General features: G+C 35.0%; 1 protein-coding gene across 1 annotated transcript in view; it reads left to right on the top strand.

Moving 5' to 3' along the window:
- Window positions 1–18,861, top strand: part of LOC124353536 (RAB11-binding protein RELCH homolog) — a 75,441-nt gene that overhangs the window by 42,224 nt on the left and 14,356 nt on the right. The window contains exons 11-21 of the mRNA XM_046803420.1: window positions 3,814–3,954; window positions 6,545–6,709; window positions 7,800–7,932; window positions 9,046–9,193; window positions 10,649–10,772; window positions 12,210–12,332; window positions 12,908–13,058; window positions 13,307–13,442; window positions 14,829–14,892; window positions 16,901–17,039; window positions 18,497–18,659. Of these exons, the coding sequence (XP_046659376.1) occupies window positions 3,814–3,954; window positions 6,545–6,709; window positions 7,800–7,932; window positions 9,046–9,193; window positions 10,649–10,772; window positions 12,210–12,332; window positions 12,908–13,058; window positions 13,307–13,442; window positions 14,829–14,892; window positions 16,901–17,039; window positions 18,497–18,659 (1,487 nt within the window). The remainder of the gene's footprint in view (window positions 1–3,813; window positions 3,955–6,544; window positions 6,710–7,799; window positions 7,933–9,045; window positions 9,194–10,648; window positions 10,773–12,209; window positions 12,333–12,907; window positions 13,059–13,306; window positions 13,443–14,828; window positions 14,893–16,900; window positions 17,040–18,496; window positions 18,660–18,861) is intronic.

Below are 18,861 nucleotides of genomic sequence, written 5' to 3'. Positions count from 1 at the left end.
TGGGCATGTCCGGGTTGGCTGGAAAGTTGACAATTACTTCTGCTTGCTGTTTATTAAGTTGTTGTGGTCTAAAAAAACTGTAGGGCGATTTAGCAGATCATCCGACCTTGAGAGCGCCGCGCGGGGGGAGACAGCCAGCCCGAGGTTGGGGGTCGTCGGTCCAGATCCTGACGGGTGGCACCAGCGCATGGGAGCCAGTCTGGGATGGGTCGTCACTGTCAGTCCAGCCATAGTGTTCAGTCATGTGGTTCTTGTAGAACATGATGTGTTTAGAGAAAAACATCTCACAGGTCTCGTCTCTAGCCTTTGGCTTTGAGTTTAGGGGTGGGCTTTTGGTCTGTTTCATGTTAGGCTTTAGAGATAGCACTGGGGCAGTCTCTGTTTGGTTGCTTATGCAGGGAACCAGATATTGATGCAGCATTTGCAGGCCTTTTGGTTTTGGTTATGCTTTCTGTTCTTAGCCATTTGCAGGGATACACTGAAGTGGCTTTTTGCAGTGTTGGTTCTATCTTTGTTAGAGTGTGGGCACTTCGCCGGTCTGGGCTGAAATTCATCAGCGTCGTGCTGCAGCAGGCTCTGTAGTGCTTTGATAGAGTTCTCGATTTGGTCTTGGCGGGTTTTTAAAATTGATCATATCTTGCATTAGTGAATGGTCATTACCTAACTTACAACTACGGTCTGTCACTTCGCAATTGGTTGGCAGTGGCAAAGGTTTTATCTCCAGTGGGTGGGCATGTTTGTGTGTCAGCATGTCTGTCTGCATCTCGGTGGATTTCTATTTTGTTTTGCACTGTTTCTGGTTTAGTTTTTAGTGTTTTTATTATAGTTTTTTTATAGACTTGCAATTTTTGTTTTCATAGTCTTTTATGAAATTGCATTGGTCATTGTCGTGTTCTTCGTAGAATTGCTGTAGTTGTAATTGTTTTTGTTTTTCTCTCTGTCCCAGTTGAGTTTTGCAGGTTTGCCAGTTCTTGGTGTAGACTGTCAACTTTATTTTGGCATTTTTCTTTATTATTTCCTGTTTTCTCCCAGTTCTTCTTCTGTGGTGGCTGTCAGCTCTGCCTTGAGTCTTATGCACTTCTCAAGAAGTTGAGCCTTTTCTTTTTTAACTTTATATTCTCCTGTAGAAGGGCGTTTCCTGCTTCAGCTGCTAGGGTCAGGGACAGACTGAGGTCAACTTCGTCAGGGTTTTTCTAAGTTCTGAATTTTTTTCCACGATGGTATGAGATGTGTGTTGCACGTGGTCTGATGGACTGTCCTTCTTTTGTCAGGGTGATTTTCATGCTGCATGGTGATTGGGGGGCATGTCACATTGTTTGCATTTTCCAGGTAGTGTATCCAGCTTTCATTATCTTTTTGAGTTCAGTGGCTTGTCATTCCAGCGCATTTCGCATGGAACCAGTGCTTGCAGGGCCCAGTGCAAGCAAATTGATGAGTACTTGGCTCCTATGCCGCAGGAGCCACAGGGGTAGTTTGACATTGTTGTATTTTTATATATTGGTTATATCTAGTATTCATCAATCACTGCTCTGAGCTAACTGCCGTTGTGAGTAGGCTTAGCAATTTATGACAGATGTCTGGTTATAAAACGGTGTGTAGTTGTCCAATTATAGCTTTGTCTGTGTAGTTATAAGTATAGTTAATTCATTAGGGTTTGCCCTTTAGCAGTGGTCAAACTGCCAATGCAGACGGACAGAAGACAGTTTTTTTTTGACAGATGTCTGGTTATAGTTGTAATGAAGAATGGGTATTTTAAATATAATTCATTACAAATGCCCAAGTGTTTGCTCTTTAGCTTAGAGTGGTAGTAGTCTGGTGCTCTGGTTGTGAAGGATGTCAAGTTATTGAAGGTATTGAAGAGTTATTGAAATATATTTGTATAATATTTCTGGCAGAAAAGAAATACTTGGGAATAGATATTAAGTTAGTTAGGAATAATAGTTTAGGGATTGCAAGTAATCAAACTTGTTCGTTATCAGATAAACACAAGATGTATTAAACAACCTCGGTCCAAGTTTCAAGGTCAACACAATCAAGATAATAGTCAAAGCTTTATCAATTGTCAATGTCAAAGTTCGGTTGTGCTGTGGTTGGGGATGGAATAGTCTCAGACAGGAAACTACCACAGTTATCAAATGCAGGTTATAACTTCTTATCAAAAATAAAACTAAGAGATTGTTAATACTATTATTTCCTTATTGGAGACACTGGAAGGAGTGTTAGTTTTTAATAAAATCTTAACTACTTGCAGTGATTTTCACAACCCTGAGCTTTTTAAATAATAAACCACAGTTAATCCAACAGTCACAAAACATGTGATTGAGTGAATTGTATAGGTGAGTTTTTTTAACAATGTCATTTATCCCTAATACTTGAATTTATGGAGTAAAATTTACCATCTCAAAATTATTTAAATACTTAGCCAAAACACCCTGTACACTTTTCTTTCTAAAACACTAAAAAGAACTTGATTAACACAGTATATAATTGGCACTTGTTGTCACACACATAATAGTCTCATACTGTTACACTACCGAGTGATGCCTGGATGTGTTGGGTTTTTAGTGAGTGCGATTCCCACACACCAGTGGAATAAGCATTTTCTCTATCGTCACAAAAAAGGTTGTGTCCAATTTAATTCATATTAATCTTGCTGTGAAAGATTTTTTCATAGCGGATTCATACATAAATATATAATTTGTCCTCTTATTCAGAAAAAATGCATGTGAGGCGGATGTGGAAACACTTCCCACTTAAAAGTATCCAGGATTTCTGAGTTCGATTTGCCATGTGTGATCGGTACCCATCTTGCACAAAATTTATGGTAACCTAACTTCTACGTAACTGTTTCTTGTAACAAACGCCTTGAAATTTGAGGAAAACTAAGTGAGAGTTCCGTTATTCTGAATCAGCAGTCTTCTTTAATCTTCTCATCGACTTTAGAGACGATTCTGTCACAATGCTTGGCTGTCCATTTCGTTGTGATCATGCACATTAGTTCGGCCATTTTTAAATCTAATACACAATTGGCGCATTCCATCTTCACTAATCACATCGTTCTCATAAACTTCACAGAATTGGTGATAAATCTTAATTAGTTTATTGTGCTTAGCCAACAAAAACCGTATTACTGACCATGCTTCACAACTTGTGGGATTTAAAATTGTATCACACATTTTAAACTGCTATTGTAAAACACGGAGCAACATTAGCCTCTCACTAGCACGGCTGGATAGGCACTGAACAGAGAAACGCCCTGACATCAAAATGGCCACGATGTCCTGCCACTAGCGGCTACAGAGCTAAACGTAATCTATTTTCTGGATAGCCCTCGTAGCTTCAACGCTCCTGGCACACTATTTCACACTTATTGTACATTATAATAATATTTAGTTTAGTCCTATAAACTGAATTGACTAACATTATTATATTTCGACAATGTATAATGATAAATGTATAAAACAAGGTATAATGAAACCGAGCTGTTTTGAACAATATTAAACATGTGTTCTAAAATGTTGAAACAATCAGCTGATTTAAGTCATCTGATTGGTTGAAAAATAGCCAGTTGATAAAGAAAACGCATTTAGAAATAAAACAAAGAAGTGATATTATGTCTTCTGTCTAGTGAGACAAAAAACAACTTTGACTAAAGCTGATATATCACATAAGAATATTGTCTACACAAAAGTATGAAATGGCGTTCACATGAAATCATTGCATCACACAGGTTTGCCAAGCGAGACTTTTATGTGAAAACGTTGAAGGGGTATTACCTGTGCAACTCACAAATAACAATCTTGGATGTTGCAGGCAGGTCTGCGTAACTCCTTATTGCTGTCCATACTGCAACAGCTACTGGGGGAGGACAGGGAGGAAACTGTTCGTGTGTCCTGCGTCCGCAGTCTCGCCCTTATAGTGGCAGTGATGGCTGACACCGACAAGTATACTCAGGTAAAGTGAAAAATGGCATTAGGTCAATAAAATAAATCGTCTTCATTTGAAGCAAAAAATACGTGCAATAAATTTAGAAAAGATTATTTCATTGGTTTCAACGGTTTGTTTCAGCGATCAAGTTAAAGTTGGAACATTAAAACCAGAGAAATAAACTATTTTTCTGTTGCTTTCGATCTTAAAGTGTAGTATTTAAAAATGTCTTGACAGTTGATATTTTTATTCCAAATCCAACTGGTAGGAAATAAAACTATTTTGGCTCAATTCAAGCTAACAGAAGTTAACCCTCGAACTGGTGGTGTCTGGTCCTGTACTGGCACCTTATTTTTAGCCGTTTGTAAGAATGACATTAAATTGTTATATACCTCTCAAAAATTGTCAAATATACAACGTATTATACATAATTGTTTTCAGAATATTCCAAATAATAATAATAAATAATATTCATTAATATTTTCTTATGTCAAAAAAAGATTTTGGTGTTTGAATGCGCTTGATATGAATTTTTTAAATATTTTATAAATTTACACTATCTTATCATATATGTATGAAATATTTTTTTGAGTAAAAAATAAACAAAAAAAGTGGATTTTACCCTTACCCAATATATACATATATATATATATATATATATATATATATATATCTTATAAATAAAAATGAATGTCAAAATGTGTTGGTAAGCGCTAATCTCGATAACGGCTGGACCAATTTGGTTAATTCTTTTTGTAAAATGTCCATTGAAATCCAAGGAAGGTTGTTATGAAGAAAAGGTAAAGAAAAGTTTCCTAGAATATTTTGGAATTCAGAAAAATTGTAGTTTTTTACGTCTTGTAATTCAAATTAAACTGGCACTAAACAGCTGTTGACCTTCAGCTACAGTTCGACAAATTGGCTGAAACATATGTTTACATTTAAAATTGATTAATTATTAAGTAAACGGTGCTTGATCAATAGTGTAATGCACATAGTAAATAAAAAATAATATATACATTTTACTCCAGATTGCGCCAGTGACGAATTTAAATAATCGAATTTTTTTTAAATACTATTTAAACATTGTTAAGTAACAAACCTTAATGAACAAAGTTATGAATGTTTTCACATAATTTACTTTAAACTGGTGGGCTTCCTTTACATTGTGATATGGCATTTTAACAGTGAAATCATTCTTATGGGAAAACAGAGAAATGAATACTAACATGCCTGAACGATTCATTCTTTCCCTGGCTACAGTCCAAAAAACAAGTGTAACGCAAAACTTTAATAACGATTATTTCGGAATGTTGCATAACTTTATTAAGAATTTTCCTCTTATACCGAAAGTACATAAGAAGTAGGTAGGACTTCCCCCTAGGTCGTAATAGGCTTTTCAGTCCTACTTGTGTGTGTATTTTCTTCATCAGGACAAGGCAAAGTCAACTATGTCAACACGATTTTGACCAAAACAGATTTCCGAGAACTAGATAATCGAACGTATATAGTATTTTGATCGAGGCAATATGGCAAGCTAAACTGTGACATAGTAGGTAAGTAAATTTAAACGGTCTTAAGTAGGCACTTTTTAACCGAAGTAGGCATCTCGGTCCTACGTAAGTATATATTTTTTCTTCGTCAGAACAACAAGGCAAACTCTACTATGGTACTGGAAATATCTTAGACCTGAAATATATGACAAGGATTGGAAATATACGCTTTTTGACAGAAGTAAGTTTCTAAGACCTGTGTGATCCGAGATTTGTGTTTTCTTGATCGGGATGACAAGGCAGATTCAGCTATGACGTTACGTATATAATTAATTAGAACCAGAAATGCCCCTACATCTGCCAAACATGATATAATAATTAAGTAAAACTCTGATATTATTTACCATGAACTTAAATAATATGTACCTGATGTATGCCTACTTGCTTTTTAAAATTTGTATAGGACTCCCATCATATTACACCATAATTGCTTTTAACTAAGTAATATAAGCACTTCGGTTCTAAAGATTGCGTGCGAAGCCGCGGGTAACAGCTTGTATATATATATATATAGTTTTAGTGGCTTTACTTAAATGTTTACTTTTTAGCAATTTTTGTTCACATAACATTTAACCTAGAACAAGCCTGATAATGATGCTGGTTCCATTGATTTGTTCCTAAAATTAAGTATGACTTCATCAGCCATATTACTAATAACCAAAACAAAACATAAACTAAAAATAAATCAATTAGACAGACACCAAAACACAACGACAGCAGACGTCGTTGTATTAGGGGAACTAATAAGACAGTCGGCCCAGTCAGCTGGTCACAGTCAAAACAGTTGCTCGCACAAGATGTCTCTTCTAACCATACAAAGAGGAATTAAGTTTGATTCATTGAGTAATAATGTACCTCAATCGATAGCTTGATTATTCTGCCAGTGATTGATATTCGGTTTTAAACCGAAACATCACAAATACACAAATAATAACCGATTTCCAAAACTTTGCTTAGTGCCGTATACATGGCAGTTGCCAGTTAGAGAGTTAAACGAACTTTAATGATGTCCTTGATTACCACTACTAATTTCTTTAATTTAACTCAGTTTGTTCCTATTCCAGTGTGAGGAGTTGACACTTATTGCTCTCCAAGACAGTGCGACTGCGGTGGCGGACTCTGCAGTTCACATCCTGCTGCCTATCCTCGCCCAGTGGTCGCTGACTCTTCACTACCTACAGGATAAGTTGCTCACCAGGCTGCTGTCATCGCTTCACGCTGCTCTCAAGGTATATGGAACTTGATATATTTACCAATGGAGGCACGGAACACTTGGTGAAGTTCAACTGTAAATATGGTGGCTACATGTTCATTAACCCTTTACACTCAAAAGGCCAGCAGCACTAGCTACACCAAGTTTTACCGTAGTTAATCCTCGCAACTCGTATGGCAAGTACAGATGGCCACGCTACTTTCATTGGCAGCGGCCATATTTCTTGTTTGCCTCACCAGATCGGAATTACTTTTGTATATTCTTCACGTTATTTGCATAGTAATTTAAAATGTTTTAAGAAAAAAATGAAAAATAATTTTTAATTTATTTTTAATGAATTCTTCTAATACAAAGATAAACATACGTTTGGAAAATTTAATTATTACATGTATATTGTTAACAAAGAGGTAAATAAAATGTTATAAAGTAGGCATTTACTGTTGTGTTATACACAGACATGAACTATTTAAAATTTTTCCGTCTTTACATTTTTTATGAAATAAAACTTTATAAATACATATATATTAATAGTCAAAAATAGTTTGCACTTGTCTTCTAGTGACATTTTCTGAGTTTCTATCACTTCAGTGTATAGGCCCACTACGCACCATTCGTCTTATTTGCACAGTCAATGTTTAGAAAAGAATTATAAGCTAATTTAAATGTACTACTTTACCTAAAAATTACTTTAAAACAAAGCTGCTCGATGGGTTTCAGCACTCACAATTCATAATAAAACAAAGAGAATATTAGAAGATAATTGCTATGTTTAGTGGGCAGTGGTGTTGGTCTTACAAGCTGTGGACGTATTATATCTTGGCCAGTACAGCTGGATATACAAGCTGAGATCACATTATGGCAAACATTAATCTGCGCTTCTGACAAAATGGCAGCGGCCAGTAGAGCTCCAAGAACAAATTATGAATATTTCTTTCGAGTGCACAGGTTTAAACAGGAGAGCCAGTCTTGTCAAATAAACACACTCAATTTACCTCGCGGTTTTAGATTTTGCTAAAATGTTGTATACTCATCGTGATTCAAAATATTTAAATAAATGATTATGACTGTTGTAAACTGACTCACAACTCGGCTGTGTTGTGTTTCAGCGCAGTGGAGGTGGAGCTAGTGTGCTGCTGCTGTCAGCCGTACGATCGCTCCTACCGTACCTGGTGATGAGTGTGGCCGCTGTGGAAACGGTCACCAGTAGAATACTGCCAGGACTACCCCTAGCTGAGCCACGTACGTTTTCTCACTCTTTTATGACCATGTAAAAAAGTATGTTTTCATTCACTGTAAATGTGTGTAATTAAGCATCAGGAATGACCAAACAAATGGACCAGTTAGACTGATTTTGTATTTCTTTTTTAATCTTAGTATCTTAATTTTCTACCTCATAACCTCATTTTGTATTTGTCAAATAACCACAATTGTCCACAATACTAATTTTTGTGATAAAAATAATTATTATAACCATTGTCTTAATGTTAAGCAAAATACATTACTTATAGTTTAAAACTTTTGAAGGATTAAATTTTAATTTCAGTTAAAATGAAATTGCAACTTATAGAGAGATGAGAGATTGTTTGGTTTGCATTAATCTCAATTATGTCAGTCTAATTCAGGAATTTTTTCAGGGAATCTTCAATTTCAATGTATTTTGACTTTTAACCCTTGCCACACCATAGATGGTTATATTAGAATGGTAGTCTTTGACCAAAACGCCAAACACAATTATATCTGATATTATAGATTATGTCTCTTGGAGAGATTTTTAGTTCACAAAAAACCTTTGAAATGCCCGGTGCACGCTCCGTGCTTATCGTGGTTCTTATTTATTATAATTATTTAAAGATATAATTGTATCTTTAAATAATGATATGCATCTGAGAATGCTTATTATTTTTTAAATAAAAAAAGATGTTAAGGAAAAATCTCAAAAACTTTTGCATTTTATTGTTTAAATATTCAAAAAGTACATCAGAAAACTAAACAGTGCTTTTGGATGTGTATTAATTATATCTTTACATTGAGACAGCTCCCATCAAAAAGGGCGTTGGAGTGTATGAGGTTTAACATTGTTCTTATGGGGGAAACCTCAAGGTCATTTCACTACAGCCGACTCTGAACTATTCAAAAGATCTACTTAACACATGATGAATACAAAGCAACTAAGAACAAGTGCTGGAACATGTGTAAACAGCTGTACAACACTACAAGTATAAAACATGACAATGTATTAGCATATTTACAGTAGTAAGGAATATCCCAGGTTTTCTATATTTAACATCTGAATTTGATTGTTAAATAGTAGCCTCAGTGAGTTTACAATAAAATGAATTGTTTTTTTTCTAGGTTCAGGTTTTGCGGACTTGTGTCAAGGTCTAGCCAATCCTGCAATATTCTACAACGGAGAGTTCACGGTGGGCTCGGTGATGAGTGCCTTTGACGTTGTTGTAAGAGAAACTCGGTGGTCGGAACTTGACTGGGTTCTCAATACAATGTAAGCTCTAAGTTATAAGAGAAACTCTGTGGTTGGAACTTGACTGGGTTCTCAATACACATTTGAGGGTTCTCAATACACAACCCCGGCAAAACATATTTTATACCCTTTAAAAACACACCAATCGAAGTTTAATTTTCAATATGACATTAAGATAAATAACCAAAATATAATGGAGGTAGAGGAAACTTGTTTCCTAGGTCTAATAATAGATCAAAATTTAAGCTGGAATCAACATGTACAAACCATAATAAAAAAAGCATCATCTGGCCTGTACGCCCTTAGGCAAATGGCAAACCTTTGTAACCAGGATACTTTAAAACAAATTTATTTTTCTTTAATACATTCCCATATAAGCTACGGGATCAGTGTATATGGAGCTACTTCAAATAAAAACCTTGAAAAAATTCTTATACTACCAAAAAAATCAATACGGTTAATTCTAAATTTACCATGGCAAGCAACCGTTAAACATTTATTTGCACAATTAAGAATTTTAACTGTTTACAGTCAATACATATACGATACAATAACTTACACAAAATTTAAAAATATACCTAACTATACCACTCATAGATATAATACTAGGAGTGGTATAATTTTTGAAAATCATAAATTAGAGCTGTTTAAAAAGAAAACTGAATACGCCAGTACACGATTTATTCAATACATTCCTATTGACATTAAAAAAATTGAAGGAATCAATCCGTTTAGAAATAAATTAAAAAATTATCTCAAATCACGATCATTTTATTCTTTTGAAGAATTTTTTGAGGGCTTGGGCCATTGAACAAAAATAAAACTTGAGTTGATTTTAGTTGTTTAAATTAACAATATTTATGTTAAGTTAACATAAGGTTTTAGATAGGTTAACCTGTATCTGTGATGATATTAGTCTATCTGTATTTGTGACACTATTCTGACTGTATTTATAATATTACAGCTTTGAATAAAGATCTATGACTATGACTACAATGTAAGCTCTAAGTTATAAGAGAAACTCGGTGGTCGGAACTTGACTGGGTTCTCAATACAATGTAAGCTCTAAGTTGTAAGAGAAACTCGGTGGTCGGAACTTGATTTGGGTTCTCAATACAATATAAGCTCTAAGTTGTAAGAGAAACTCGGTGGTTTGTAACTTTTGTTTGGTTCACTTCATTTTAATACAATGATATTACTTCTTAGTAGTTGCTGTGACTATTTACTTCTTTTTATTCACCTCACCCATTGGCTACGAACAGTATGGCTCCCTTTCACCGGGATGGCTTGGGATTTTAAGTAACACTTGAAAAAAATATATACTTCAGGTAAAAATTAAAATTTAATTATGTATAATACGCTGAAGAGTTCATATGTTACGGTATCAAATCAATGAAGAATCAGCTAATCTCTGAAAATAAGTTGTGTCATCAACAGTATTATTACATTTTAATTTAAACTCATTTTTTTCTTCAGGATACCAAAATTGTTGGACAGTTTAGACCTAGTGGACGTAACTAATGAAGATTTACTGAATGGTTTCATCGCATTCTTCAAATCTCTCACGGCTGGTTTCGGAAAGACTGTCACTGTCAATATGGTGAGTAGTGTTCCGGTTTTATTTTTAATATATTATCGAAAAGTGTGCTGATTAATGTTAGTCCAGTGGAATGTGGATATTTCAAATGGTTTAAATTTGATCCCTTGATTTTTGTATCACGAATGGTGTTTAAATATAGTGGTTAGTTCATATTTTGTTAGGATAATTCAAATTATTTGTGTCCATCGTACATTATTTCTGAGCTAGAATTTCTAAAAGTAGACGAAGGAGTATTAACCCTTTGCCCACCTTTCCATTAACTTTCCTATTAACTTGCCTCACCACTGTCCAGATCACTGTAATGCCTCCTCAACATGTCTTTGATTAGCCATAGCCATCACTGTATGACACATGACAGTCTGCGTGTACCGATTTATCTTTTTGTCATTGTGTGTTACAGTGTATTAAAATAGTATTATTATTATAAAGACAAGTCGCTAGGCACTGTTTCCCACCCACCACTGGTAACCAACACTGGTCTGTTGTGATATAACTCTGCTATTTTTCAAAAAGAGTTTTAGACTCTCAAAAAAGGACAAGATACTTTTTAGTATCAAGAAATAAACTGTCTAATTAGTATCTTCTGTCAGAAAAGAACCCAAAAATAAAAGATATATCATTTATTTTTATGTTGAAAAATAAAGTTTGAAATGGTAAGAATAGGAGTGGCAATTTATATTTTAATTTTTACCATCCTTATGTTTTTGACTTTTCTTGTATATTTCATGTATTTTGATAGCCTACATACCATAGTAATGGGAACTAGAACCTTGAAAACTACAGAATATTACAATACAATTTCTAATTTTCAGGTGGTTTTCAATTATTGTGTTTAGAAGTGTTTGATTCCATGGAAAGTTTTCTTTTAACTGTCTATGAAAAATAAAAATAGATTCTTATTGCCTAAAAATAGACATGTTTAACTACAAAATGTAATTTATTGTGTGTAACCGATTGTTTATACAATAATATTAGGAGTATAAATTATTGGCTAAAAATTACTATTAGTTCAGCCTTATATTTTTTATTAGAACAAGTTAGTATATAATAATTGGTTTAAAAGTTTGATTTCATATATCAAAACTATTATTTATATTCCTTTTTATACAGGACAGTTTTATATTTTGGATTTTCTTCAAAACATTTTTAATTATACAAAAAATATAGAATTTTTATGGTAAATTATTAAAACAAATCTTTTTTACAATGCATAAAGATTTGTGTAGCATTTATTTCAACATAATATTTATATACATCTTTTTTAGAAAAAAAAAACAAATTATAGGAGATACTGTAGGTTTGATGATTTAAAAAGAAATAAGTTTGCTAAGAGCAAACGATGTGACAATGTTGGACGTATACCATTGCACAGATCTAAGGTTCAACATGTTCAAACTCATCATGTACGTTTTATAATTACTGTACGTAATGTTTCAGATCAAGCCTATATTCTCAGAAAGGCTGAACATTCTGGAGTCAAGATTAGTCAATTTGGACAAGGACTGGCCTAACCTCTCACTTATACCTGTGTATCTTCTGGCAGTGGTCGCTCCCGTACAGGTGGGTTCATTGCAGCAAAAATTAAAGTAGATTTCTGTAAATCCGAACTAATAGGGATCAAATGCGTTTTAGATTATTACATTTTCTAACTGGCCGAAATAGTTACATATGCACGGTCGAGGATGTTAAATTAATAAATTTAGTAGTGTTATAGTAGTTTATATTAAATAATTGATGAATTTGATATCTAGGTATAATGAGCATCTGGAAATTTAGAACAGAACGAACATATAAAATAGAGAATGCATAAGATTCTACGCCAATCCTTTTTTATGGAAGACTACTAGGACGCTTGTCAAAAAAGCAGTAAAGGAACTAGTAACTGTCAAGAATAAAGTTTTAAGTAAAATATGTGGACCTATACAGAGAGCCATTGTAGTAAAAACCATTTTCTTTAAGTGGGATAGTCCCAAATACACAGAATAGTTTGCATGATTTAGGTGCATATCTCATACAATGATATATATTTTTTCTTATCTCACTTTTTCCAATTATAGGAGTAAAAAGTCAACAGAGTAAATTCTTACAAATGAACACTTTGCTATCTGTACTAATGTTAACGTCTATGTTGGCAGAGTGAGGTGGGAGAAGTTGGCAACACTGTCCAGAGATTCCTGTTGTCCCTGGCGTTGTGTGGCGCCCCTGTAGACTGTCTGCAGGTCAGCGTTTCTCAGCTGTCCAAAGTTCCAGCTTTACACGAAACCCTCATGACCGCACTGTGGGAAGGTACTTTGTATAGTTTGATATTTATGTTTATTAGAACTACTCAAGGAACAATGTAAGGTCTTTTTGCTGTTTTGGGGTGTTTTTATTTCTACCAACCAACAAATTAGTACTGTATGTACTAAATGTAAATTGAAATCACGTACATGCTGTCCAATGTCACTAGCCAAACAAGACCGAACTTAATTAGATCTAAATCACAACTATTTTGATTGTATTCAAGCTTTGTAGCACTTGATTTGTGCCTACAGGAGTGGTACACCCTCGGCCCTCCGTGCGAGCAGTAACAGCCACCATGTTTGGACACGCCATACGCTGTGTAGGAGAGTCCATGACTACCAACCGCATCGTCCCTGCTCTCATCACATTAGCAAGTGATCCTGACATGTGAGTATCAGCTGGATAGTTCCTTCTCCACCATTGGAACAGTCACATTATGTGGTACATCCTCTACGGATCAGTAGTTGGATAGAGAAGTAAGGCAATTTTCTTATACGTGTGGTGAGTGACAGGGCACGAGCTGTAGTCTGTTTTAAGTCTACTGCTACCAGTGCAGCCTATAAATCAGCAAGTTAAAGAAAATATATTATTTATTCATGACAAAATACTGAATAGAAGTGGCTGTGGTATAATTTTACATTAGAAAATAACACTTTATGGTTCTTACAGTGTCATTATTTTATGTGAGGTTTTTGTTGAGTTATTTGCACTATAATTCAAGAACTGGAATCTGTTCCTTCAAGTGTCACAACAAAACCTAAGACAAGTTTAAGCGTGTAGACTCTTGCTATAGTCAAGTTTACATTGGCTTGTCCATTCCTACGTGTTGTTGGTTTGTTAATTATTTTTTTGTGCATGCCTAACCTTATGTCTTTGGATTTGTAAATCTGAAGGTGAGAACAAATTCCAGTTTTTGAAATGGAGTGTTTTATTTTTGTAATATAAGAGTGACAAATGTGTGAAGTTCTGTTATCTTTTTAAAGTGAGTTGGTAAAAGTTCGTTAAACACTCGGGATCGGTCTAACGATTTTTAGACAGCCATTATTTATGCGAAGGAGACTTTTTTAATGCTCGTCATGAAGTAATAGATAATGCCAGTTTCCTTTCAATATTAGTTATCGTTATTCGGATAATTACATCATCGTAGTAAAATGTGTGTGTAAACTTTTATGCGTGTGTAGTTTACGAGTAATAAGTGTTTACAAATAACCAAATAATGTACTAATAATGTTATGGAAAATAAATAATGATGTTTACTCCATTAAAAAACAATGATTGTTTGTCAACAAAACATTTTATTTAAAATAAAGTTGTTGTGATTGTTTTTTCAGGTGCAAAATATTACTTTGAACATAAATAATGTACTTAAAACATAAATATATATTGGATACAATGTACATAGTTATATTACAAGTCCGACTCACTCAGATTTTTTGACCTGAACCTCAATGGGATAAACATTTAAACTGTATGAACCACAATGTTAAAGTTAATAGTGTTAATAGGTTAGTAGAAGACAAAGGACAAGGATTCTACCCAGTGTTGTACGACACTTTGTGTGCAAATGGTGTCAAGAGTTGTATCGTCTTTTCTTTTTAGGATTGTATAATAATATGCCAATCCAATAGAGAAAACTGGTAGAATGGAATAAGATAAATATTGTTTATGTGTCACAATTAAAGCTGTGTGCAAACATTTTGTTGTATCTGAATAATGATAACGATAATTCTATTTTACATTTCCAATTTAAATCCTGTAAACTTTTCTTTACAGTACCGTGAAAACTGCAACCATTCCAGTCTTTGGGACTTTGATAGAATATTCAACAAATAAAGAGGTAATTCAGTAGTTAATTTTTATACACCAAGTAATGAATTTTGACTTTTGGTTAATATTCTGTACTGTATTTGCTATTTTTTTTGGTAAAATTTGTAAGGGTGTAAATGTAGATCGATAGTAGTAGTCTATTGCAGGAGATAACTGTTGGAGTTTGGTGGGGTTTCTTAAATGTTAAGGGCTGTTGCTAGCCTAGATATTAGGGTGTGTCACCCCTTCCCGCCTTGACTAGAGAGGCTGGTACAGAGCTGGCTTCCTCTTCTTCAAACGAGACATGACAGATAAATTCCCAAAATTCTTCCTCATGGATCTCCACAGGATGCGGCCTATACCCCAACCTTACCCATCCAGAATATCCTGTCACTCTGGAAGCAGCGCTAAAGTCCTTTTAGAACTAAGTGCAATTTATAAGCTTCTTGTCCTAAGGGATAAAATTTAAAAAAACTTTCTTAGTTTGATTATTTGTCAACATTCACTTTGTACTGTATTTACCATTTTGTTTTGGTGAAAGTTGTATGTAAGTGGTACAGAATAAATTGTTTGTAAAAGTATTTTGATCATACCCTATATAGCAAATTGCAGTGTCATCTGCATATGCCTCGATACCTGCATACGAGATTACCTGCCTCTTAAAATTGACTGTACATAATATGTCATTACGTATATAAATTATACAAAATTATGCTATTTTATATATTTTAATGAAATATCTGTATCAAATTATGTTAAGCTATTTAGTAAAAGAAGACATATAGCAAAATTTCTTTAATTTATCTTGTGGACAAATAAATCTTAAGGTATTATTAAAAAGTAAAAATTAAAATAGAACGAGTATTTCTTTGATAAGACATATCTTTGAGGAATTTACAGGTTGAAATATTCTGGTAAGGTAAATTGAGCTAACATAAAGAATGCTATGTAATAACTTATTTTTGTTCTTGTCACTAAATTATGTACACAGTGTAAATTGTCCAGAAAGTAGATTACGTTTTGCTCTGTAGCCGCTAGGAGCGAAACTATCACAGCCATTTTGATGTCAGGGGGTTTCTCTGTTCAGTGGTTATCCAGCCGTGCTATTGAGAGGTTACTGTTGCTCCTTGTTTTACAATAGCAGTTTAAAATGTGCAATGCAGTTGAAAATCCTGTGAGTTGTGAAGAGTGGTTGGTAATATGGTTTTTTAATTGGCTAAGCACAATAAACCAATTGTAATTTATCACCAACTCTGTGAAGTTTATGGGAATAGTATAGATTGAGTGCGTCAGTGATGCATTAAGTTTAAAAATAGCAGAACTAATGTGCATGATGACAAATGAAGTAAACGGCCAAGCATTGTGACCGATGAAATTGTCTCTAAAGTCGATTAGAATATTAAAGAAAACCGCTAATTCACAATAACAGAACTCTCATTTAGTTTTCCACAAATTTTAAGGAGTTTGTTAAACGAAATTGTTATGCTGAAGTTACAGTACCATTAATTTTGTGTAAGACCGACCACACACGGAAAACCAGGCTCTTGGATGCTTTTAAGTGGGAGGTGTTTCCATATCCGCCTTACAGTCTGGTCCTTGCTACCGACTACCACCTGTTTCCAGCAATGATCTGGCTTGTGACGCTATGCTTTGATGTCAACATAGAACTGCGGGAGGGTGTGACTACCCGGTTAAAGTCTCAGGCAGCAGAATTTTATAACGCTAGAATTTAAAAACTAGTTCACTACTATGATAAGTTTCTAAATTTGTGAAGTGACTATGTTGCAAAATAGTATTTTGGTGCCACTTTCAAATTTATACAATACAATGTTCTTCTAGTACTTTGTTTGTTTATATCAAAATGTAATCTACTTACTGGATAGCAATTGGATGAATAATGAGATTTACCTTTGAACTTAGTTGCAAGGTATCTTTCGCTTCCGTTTATTACTATCTATCTCTCCTTACCTAATAAAGCATTTTAGGATTGTCAGACATTGGCAAGCAAATCCTGACAAGACTTTACCTTCGTTTGACAGGTAGAGGATAAAACGTACTTTCAACTGCAATCACTTCTCAGTGACCCAACGGCCCGAGACAGTCACCCGGCACTGCTACAGCTGGTGGCAACACTGGGTCGCATCGTGTCCCGGTGTGACAGTTGGTTCCGAGACGATGGTGAGTAACTAGTAATTATTACTACATAGTACAGGTGGTGGCAACACTGGGTCGCATCGTGTCCCGGTGTGACAGTTGGTTCCGAGACGATGGTGAGTAACTAGTAATTATTACTACATAGTACAGGTGGTGGCAACACTGGGTCGCATCGTGTCCCGGTGTGACAGTTGGTTCCGAGACGATGGTGAGTAACTAGTAATTATTACTACATAGTACAGGTGGTGGCAACACTGGGTCGCATCGTGTCCCGGTGTGACAGTTGGTTCCGAGACGATGGTGAGTAACTAGTAATTATTACTACATAGTACAGGTGATGGCAACACTGGGTCGCATCGTGTCCCGGTGTGACAGTTGGTTCCGAGACGATGGTGAGTAACTAGTAATTATTACTACATAGTACAGGTGGTGGCAACACTGGGTTGCATCGTGTCCCGGTGTGACAGTTGGTTCCGAGACGATGGTGAGTAACTAGTAATTATTACTACATAGTACAGGTGGTGGCAACACTGGGTCGCATCGAGTCCCGGTGTGACAGTTGGTTCCGAGACGATGGTGAGTAACTAGTAATTATTACTACATAGTACAGGTGGTGGCAACACTGGGTCGCATCGTGTCCCGGTGTGGCAGTTGATTCCGAGACGATGGTGAGTAACTAGTAATTATTACTACATAGTACAGGTGGTGGCAACACTGGGTCGCATCATGTCCTGGTGTGAAACTTGGTTCTGAGACGATGGTAACTATTAACTATTTGCTACAGAGTACAGCTGGGTTTGTTGCGAATTCTGATCAGAATTTTTTTATAATCGTCTCAAACCTATTGTGTCATGGAAAATTAAACAAGCTTTTAAAATTCTTATTGTGATCCAAATCTAGAACTTTTATTGGATACTTTGACTGAAACTGGTACTTTGGAATGATTTGCATGTCAGCAATAATTTAATGGGTCACTTAATCAATCCAGGACAAACCATTGATATTTAATCACAGATCAGTTGCTGTTGTTAAATTAAAATTTGTATTCCTCCCAAAAAGTGAGTGATTAGCATTTCAGCTTATCACTGGAGTCAAAGCTCTATTTTGATTTTGGTGTGTTGATATGCTAAACCTTGGAGGAATTCATGTCTTCATGTTTTTTTGGTTCATGTGACAAGCAGAATCAGTGGAGAATAGTAGAATAGTTCCTATTGACTGAAGCATTGATGTGTGTATTATACTGATTATTAAATATCTATGTAGCAGAACAAATCTTGTGAGATGAACACATTCATTTTCAAACACTTCTTTAGGAATTATTTTCTATGCCAGTTTGTGAAGAGACGCAATTGATAACTAACTGAGAACAACTGCAGAAAACTATAATCTTTTTCTAGACATAAATGATTTATGCCACACTTTTTAGATCACATTCAATTTAGATTTTAGTATTGTGATTGACATTGGCTGTGTTGTCACAGTTGTGGTACCGCAGCTGGCAGCTACGGCCGCATACACGCTACAGCTAACCAACCAGAGCCGGCGGTTGGACCTAGCGTTAGCACTGGTGCAAGCCTTCAACAACGCAGTCTACTGCTCGCTCTCCAAGAGTACCATCACGACAGCTCTCATACCTGGTCTCAGGTCAGTGGCCATCTAGAGGTGTAGACCACCTTTGTGCTCACTGGCTAAATATAAATATTGAAAAAATTAGGCATAAACATTTTAAATTGCAAAATGTGTTGGATGTAAATAATAGTAAAAATTAAAAACAAATTGAAGTTACCGATTGATGTGCATAAAAGTATCATCAAAATTCTTATGATAATTTATGAGAAAATTCTTT

The sequence above is a fragment of the Homalodisca vitripennis genome, chromosome 2 (genome assembly GCF_021130785.1).
Source record: "Homalodisca vitripennis isolate AUS2020 chromosome 2, UT_GWSS_2.1, whole genome shotgun sequence".
Taxonomy (NCBI): Eukaryota; Metazoa; Arthropoda; class Insecta; order Hemiptera; family Cicadellidae; genus Homalodisca; species Homalodisca vitripennis.
This window is presented reverse-complemented; position numbering and strand designations above follow the sequence as displayed.